This window comes from Lipotes vexillifer, unplaced genomic scaffold (assembly GCF_000442215.2).
Source record: "Lipotes vexillifer unplaced genomic scaffold, Lipotes_vexillifer_v1.1 scaffold56, whole genome shotgun sequence".
Classification (NCBI taxonomy): Eukaryota; Metazoa; Chordata; class Mammalia; order Artiodactyla; family Lipotidae; genus Lipotes; species Lipotes vexillifer.
In genome coordinates this window covers 254,623-261,595 of record NW_006798991.1, presented here as the reverse complement: position 1 = coordinate 261,595, position 6,973 = coordinate 254,623, and the positions used below count along the sequence as shown (strand labels likewise).

General features: G+C 36.0%; 1 protein-coding gene across 1 annotated transcript in view; it reads left to right on the top strand.

Annotated features, from left to right (window-relative positions):
* Positions 1 to 1,158, top strand: part of SLC17A2 (solute carrier family 17 member 2) — a 17,110-nt gene extending 15,952 nt beyond the window's left edge. Inside the window, exon 11 of the mRNA XM_007471217.1 lies at positions 1,024 to 1,158. Within this exon, the coding sequence (XP_007471279.1) occupies positions 1,024 to 1,158 (135 nt within the window). The remainder of the gene's footprint in view (positions 1 to 1,023) is intronic.
* Positions 1,159 to 6,973: the final 5,815 nt, after the last annotated feature.

The window sequence follows — 6,973 nt, the reverse complement described above, 5'->3', positions numbered from 1 at the left end:
AAAGAGAAGTAAAAGCTGAATTTCTAAAAATCAATAGGTATTAGATTAATGAAAATGAGCAGTTCAGGCAGAGGAAATAGCACATATGACTTCCTAGAGGAACAAAAGTATGAAACAACTCTTAGTTATGACCAGAGTGAATGATACATGTCAAGGATAAGAGATGAAGACACAGGATCAGAAGGGGAAGGTTATGAACAGTCTGTTCAGATTAATTCCAATTTCTAAAAAAAAAATCACAAAAAGGAAACCCAAAGGGTCCCAAGGCCAGCTTGAAGAGAGGTTAAATTTTGGGTGGAAAGAGAAAGGCTGTGACACAAAGCAGGGAGCATAGCCCGTGAGGCTTGCTCAGTACCAAGTGTGGGCTGGTAGGGAGGATGGCAAGGCAGAACCAGGCTGGGATGGCAGGATGACATGAGCCAACTTACAGAAGAAGATTTGTTTTGTTTTCAATACATCTCTAGGTGATCTATTTTCAGGTTGATTTTGACCAAACTGCTAGGAATCCACTTTGACTATAATGCCAGAAATGAACTGTGACTTACAAGGGCTGGATGAGGAAAATCATACAGTCAGACCAAATGTAACTCACATCATATTGAGATGTCCATCCAGGGGGTTGGTGTGATTGATGTCAACAGTCAAAATCAAAACAAATCAGAGAGAGTACAAGAGTGAAAATCTTAAAGCTGTTGTTTTAGGCATAATTTAAAATGAGTAATAATGATATTTTCAAGAATGTTGAGATCCAAATTTCTAGAAAAACATTAGTGTAGGTTAATTTATTTGGGTTTAAAGAAAAGCTCATCCAAGCCAGAACCCAGTGTTCATTTTAGCATCCTCTTGTTTCCATCAGTTTCATAAAACCTTCTTTGAGAACTCAAGGTGCTCAGTGGTTATTGCATATTGTTCCCTGGATTCTTTGTGATCAGTGTTGCAATATACAAAATGGAGGATTTCTAGAACTAGTGGAGAAGGAAATGTGAGGCTGATAATTCTGTGCACTTTTTTTTTTTTCTCCAGGATTCTGTGTCTGGATGGAGGAATGTCTTTTTCCTTGCTGCTGCTGTCAACATGTTTGGCCTGGTTTTTTACCTTACATTTGGACAAGCAGAAATCCAGCCCTGGGCCAAAGAGAGGACTCTTACCCGTCTCTGAGGATATAGTTGCATACTTAAATGTAGTACTGACCATTAACTTTTTCAACATTTTTTACTTATCATCATTCTTTTTTCATATTCTTGGCCATAGGCTCAGCAGTTCTCAATTTCGGTTACATGTTAGATTTCCCTGGGGAGTTTCTAAAGCATACAGATGAATGGGCTCTACTCAAGAGATTCTGAATGAATTGGTCTGGGATAAAGCCCAGATATCACTAGTATTTAGACACTCCTCAGGATTTCTAACATGCAGCCAGGGTTGACAAACTGCTAGACAAACTTGAAACATCAATTCCTGTTGCCTTTGAATTTTCCTTTTTGTAAGAAACTAGATAAAAAGCTGTGTGAAAATAATCACTGATAAGTACCTTCATGAGGGCGATTATAGACACAGAGAAGATCTACTAGAACCAGAGTTGTATGTTCTAGAGCTCAGCACAGAATTTTAAGGCTGTAATCCACAGCATTAACATTTTTATACATTGAGAAACATGGATGTTTATTTATGTGGTTACATTCTATTAAAATTCACATGCTAAAATTAAATGGGCCATTTAAAAATTATTTACATTAGGATTATTTCCATCAGGCAAAATAGATATTTATTTATCCTAGTTAATTTCCAGGAGATTAACAACCAGGAAATGACAAGGAGAAGATTAAATTAGGCTATAACTGAAAATCATGGGAGAGAGAAGATAGAATTGGAGAGCTTACAGTGTAAAAAGAATGGATGTGAAGGGAAGCAATGGCAGTTCTAGAAGAGACATTGAGATAGTTTGGTCCGTAGAATGAAAATTAGAGGAAGATGACAGAGGCATTTTCAAATGAAATGAAGACTTAAATGGAGGAGAGGAATACTGAAGGTAAAACAAGATGGAAGAAATCATGGAACAATATCACACACCAGAGGAATTCCTTTTTAGGACTGAAAAAGATCATTTGACCTTCTTCTGATTTTCCTTATTTGCCCAAGATTCTCAGATAGTCATCATCAACCCCAACAGGAATTCATTCTGTCTCCTAACCCTTAAAACACATCCTCTAGGTTGTCTCTACACAGAGAGCTGATGTCAGTTTTGCTGCAACTATTCCAGAAGAGAAATTCTTAGCATGTTTAGAAGCCAAGTAGAACCACAGAGACTAAAGCCTTGAGCTGGTTTAGCAGATAAAGAGAATCTCCTAATGCAAATCAACAGGTATTTTTGAGCAGGTGCTTTAAAGAAAACAGATTGACAGGCTATGAGGGTGATAATGAGATACGAACACTCTGGCTCTGTCTTCTGGGTATTTACAATTTAGAGAGGAAGGAGAGTTTGTAGTAAACAAAATGAAGAAAAAAAGAGAGGAGTAGTAAAATGAATTAAATTAAATATAGGCAAATTAAATACAGGCAAAAAAAAAAAACCCAACAGACAACACAATAGGCAAATATTTTGAAGAAAGACTTCATAATAGAGAAATTCTAAGTGGCCTATAAACATATAAATCGGTGCTCAACTTCCTTAGACATTAGATAAATGCCGACGCAGGGGACACAGGTTCGTGCCCCGGTCCAGGAAGATCCCACATAACGTGGAGCGGCTAGGCCCATGAGCCATGGCCTCTGAGCCTGCGCGTCCAGAGCCTGTGCTGCACAACGGGAGAGGCCACAACAGTGAGAGGCCAGCATACTACACACACAAAAAAAAAACCACAGTGAGATACCACTACATGCTTAACAGAAAAGACAAAATAAAAGAAGATGGAAAACAGCAAACGTTGGCAAGGTGTGGAGCAACTGGAATTCTCACACCCTATGACTGTAAGTATAAATCCGAACTCGGGGAAATCTTCTTAGCAATATCTCCTAAAGCTAAATTTAGACATTCCAATGACTTAAACATTTCACTTAGAAATGTACATAGATATTTGGAAAAAGATGTACAACAGTGTTCATAGGAGCACTACTTATAGTAGCCCAACAGCAAACAAAGTGTCAAGAGAACAATGAGTTAAAAAAAAATTATGGTGTGTTCATACAGCTATGAGAATAAATAGACCACAATACACAACACCATGGATGGATCTCATAAGCACAATTTTAAACAAAAGAAGACAAAAAAAACTTATTCAAGAAGTTTAAATAGTTTTAAAAAAACAAAAACAGAAAAAACTAGTCTATTAAAAATCAGGTTAAGAATTCCCCTTGAGCAGGAGTGGAAAGGGGCACTTCAAGGAGGCTCCTGAGGTGCTGGTAATGACCTATTACTTGGGTGCTAGTCACATGGGTGTTTTTACTTTGAGAAAAGTGTATATTTATGATTGGTACGTTTTCGTGTATATAAAAAGTAAAACATTTACTTAAATTCAGTGTTTCATCCACTTCAAAGTTTCTCCTCTCTTTTCAGCTTAGGTCTGACAAATGGAGCAGTTGGGAAGGAGGCGTGGTCTCTACTTTCACGTGCTCCCTGATCATCTCTCTCCTCCTCCTTTGCCCGATCCTCCAGCATCAGAGCAGGAAGGAAGGCAGCAGGACAGTCTGTGTTGTCAGCTTTTGGATTAAAATGTAAGTTCCCAAACAGCAAAATGAATGAGCTTGGGCTTCCTAAGAAACCCAGTCCCTGGAAGAATTGGTCATCGGTGGTAAAGGTAAAAATAATGGCTCAGCACTTCTAGGCTTTCTGAGCACCTGCTATGATCGATTCCTGACAAATAACATCTGTGTGTCAGAGACGCTTCAGTTATCTTTCTCCATTTGATGGTTTGAAAAAGTTACCATTCACATTTCCTAATGGCTTCAGAATAAATGCATTCTGAGTTGATAGGAAGCATCTCTAACCCATCTCCCCCATCCTAAAGAGTTGTTTCTGATTTAACAATTCTTTTCTAACATTCATTTCTAACATTAATGTGAGTTAGTTCGCTTTTCTTGAATAGCTTATTGACATCTATTGAACAATGAGATGATCTGCTTTCTCTCTTTTGACTGTTAAATATTATGAGTTATATTAATATAGTTCTTAATGTTGAGCAGACTGTTCCTTGAGTATCCTTTCAATAAGCCAGAGGATTTGATTCACTGATAGTTTATTTAGGACTTTGGCTGCTGTATTGGTATATGACACTGGCTCTGTATGCGTGTGTGTCATATCTAGATATGGGGCTCATGCTGATTTCAAAAAAAGAAAGGGAAACTTTCCTTATTCCCCAGTACTCTGAAAAAATTAACTAGAACAGAAATTTTATCATTGTTATTATTATCTGAAGGACTGAAAGCATTGGTTTGTAAAATTATGCAGGCTTAAAGCTCCTTTGAGGAAAGTTCTTTGATAAGGTTCTTAATTTACTCATTGGTATGGGCCTGTTAAGGGGTTCTATATTTTCTTCTATCAGTTTTGACAACTTAAGGTATCTTGGAAGACCATCCATTTTATACACAATTTAAATTATATTTGCAAAATATAATTATTAATTATGGTTTATCAATTATCTTTTTACAATATATTCATTTTTTCTGTAGCTGAGGTTTGAGCTTCTTTTATACCTGTGACATGGTTCATGTGTGCTTTCTTTCTGCTTCTTCATTAGACTACTTATGATTTATTTATTTCTAAGAGATCTTGTCTTTTATTTTTTAATATATTAGCTTTATCTTTTGTCATTCTTACTTCCTATTTCCCTTTGTTTTACTTCCTGTAAATTTTGTTTTGAATATTGAGTTCATTTATTTTTATTTAATTATGAAAGAATTTAAAGCGTAGAGGAAGACTTCTACTCTAAGTCCTCTTGTGTGGGAAGATTACATTTTACTGTGTTGTGACCCCAAATTTATTGTTTTCTAAATGCATTATTTCTTAAATTAATAACCTGTGGAGTAAAAGAGCAATTGTTGACTCCTACCTTACATACGATGAGGAAACTGGTTCACTGAGACATCCAAATATCTCACCTAAGTACAGTCCCTTGTTTGCATTGCTGTTCTCTGAAATTTCGCTCTAACTTGTTGCAGTTAATGTATTAGTGTTGCATTGAGTACTTTGCATACAAGAACTGCATTCTATCGAGCATCATCATTGTCACTGTTACTTGGATATAATTCAAGGGTCAGTAGGGTGAGGCAAGCCAGGTGCCCAGGGAGGCACTCTTCCTCAGGCTCATTTCGTGCAAGCACAAGATTGGCACATGAGAGTGAGTATCTCCTTAATTTTGTACCATGGACACCTCTCGCTTACCTTAGCCTAGCCCTAGCCACTGACACTTCTTTTCATGAACCAACCCCCCTCCCACTTCTCAAAATATTTCAGTGGAGATTATTTTGGAACTTGGTACTTGGATGAATCCCATAATAGTGGAGAATTTCTTTTTTCATATGCCATATTATCATTATGGAGCCTTAATATATTAAAATATTAACTTAGCCAGTATTGACTTCCTGCAAGTCTTTTCTGATGTCTAATATAATAAGGAAGTCTGGTTAGCCAGCTAACTTTTGTAGGAGAGATATATTTAGGCTCAGTGGTACAGGATTATCTCTTTAACCTGGAATTCCATACTTTCCCCAAAATGTTATAAAGTGTAAATTACTTTCAACCAATGTTGCTTTGAACATTATGAATAATTTGCTTTTCAGCTAGTGGTCTTAAGAGTTTCTTTCCTTGTATCTTTTTTTCTTTTCTTTTCTTTTACTTTGCTTTCTTCATGGACTTCTCATTGCTGAAAGCACATGAACACATTTCCCAAGGTCTTCCCCGACTTCCATAAGTTCCAACTTATTTCCTAAAATTGCCTGAAAATATGCCTATGTTCACACTATCCCTCTTTCCATTAAAAAAGAAAACAGGCATCCACACTTTACTGTGGAACAGTACCTAGAATGTAAACAAATGGTTTCTAAATATTGGTTTGGGGGTTACCTATTAATGATTAATATTCATCTGGCTTTTGGTTTTCCTGCCTTTCCTTGTCTGCTGTGTGTGCTCTTATTAGAGATTGGCCAGAGTTGGAATGTTCTGAGTTCAGAACAACTGAAGCAAGGCAGGTTAGGGAACTGGTTCTTTCAAATGAAGTTGGAATCTTTTCCTAAAGTACAAAGTTTCAAGATATATTCGATAAAATCTTCAGACAAAAAAGTTATGTGATTTCTTCTAGATTTGCTATAAATTATACAATAAGATGGTTAAAACCTTTTTATTAAAACCAAATCATGTCATGAAATATTTATTCTAATTGTAGTCATTCCTCATTTTATGTTTCATATTTTCTTTTATTTACAAAGCAAGTCATTTCTATTTTTGATGAAAAGTTTTAGATGTCAGGTTTAAAATATTCAAGGGAGTACCTGAAGTTTTCAAAATTCTTTTATGTGGTAAACAATCAAAAGAGTTTGAAAACCACCTCTCTATACAACTTGTCTATCTTTAAGCAGTAACGTTCTGATATTTACTATTTCTGGTTTGCTTTAAAAATTTGCCATAGCATTATTTGTTAATTAAAATCTTTCTTTAATACTATCAGTTTCTTTTTCCTCTCAGCGAGTGTCATATTTTAATTTTTATAACTTGCCTCAGAGAGTACATATTTGTTCTGAGTTCTTTAAAAAAGTTTTAGGAATTTACTCTTACTTCCTTGAGAAAATCTCAAGAAAAATGTGCCCATCATCTATACCCCATGATAGTGATTTCCTTTTTCTCATACTGAGAATTTTTAAGAAATGTTTTCATCAATGAGGCTGGATTGTTTAAGCCATAGTAGATTTATTCAAAGAAATTGAAGGAGGGGCTCTGCTCCAAGAGACCTGAAGCGAAACCGCAAGAAGCAGGCAGCCTCAAAAG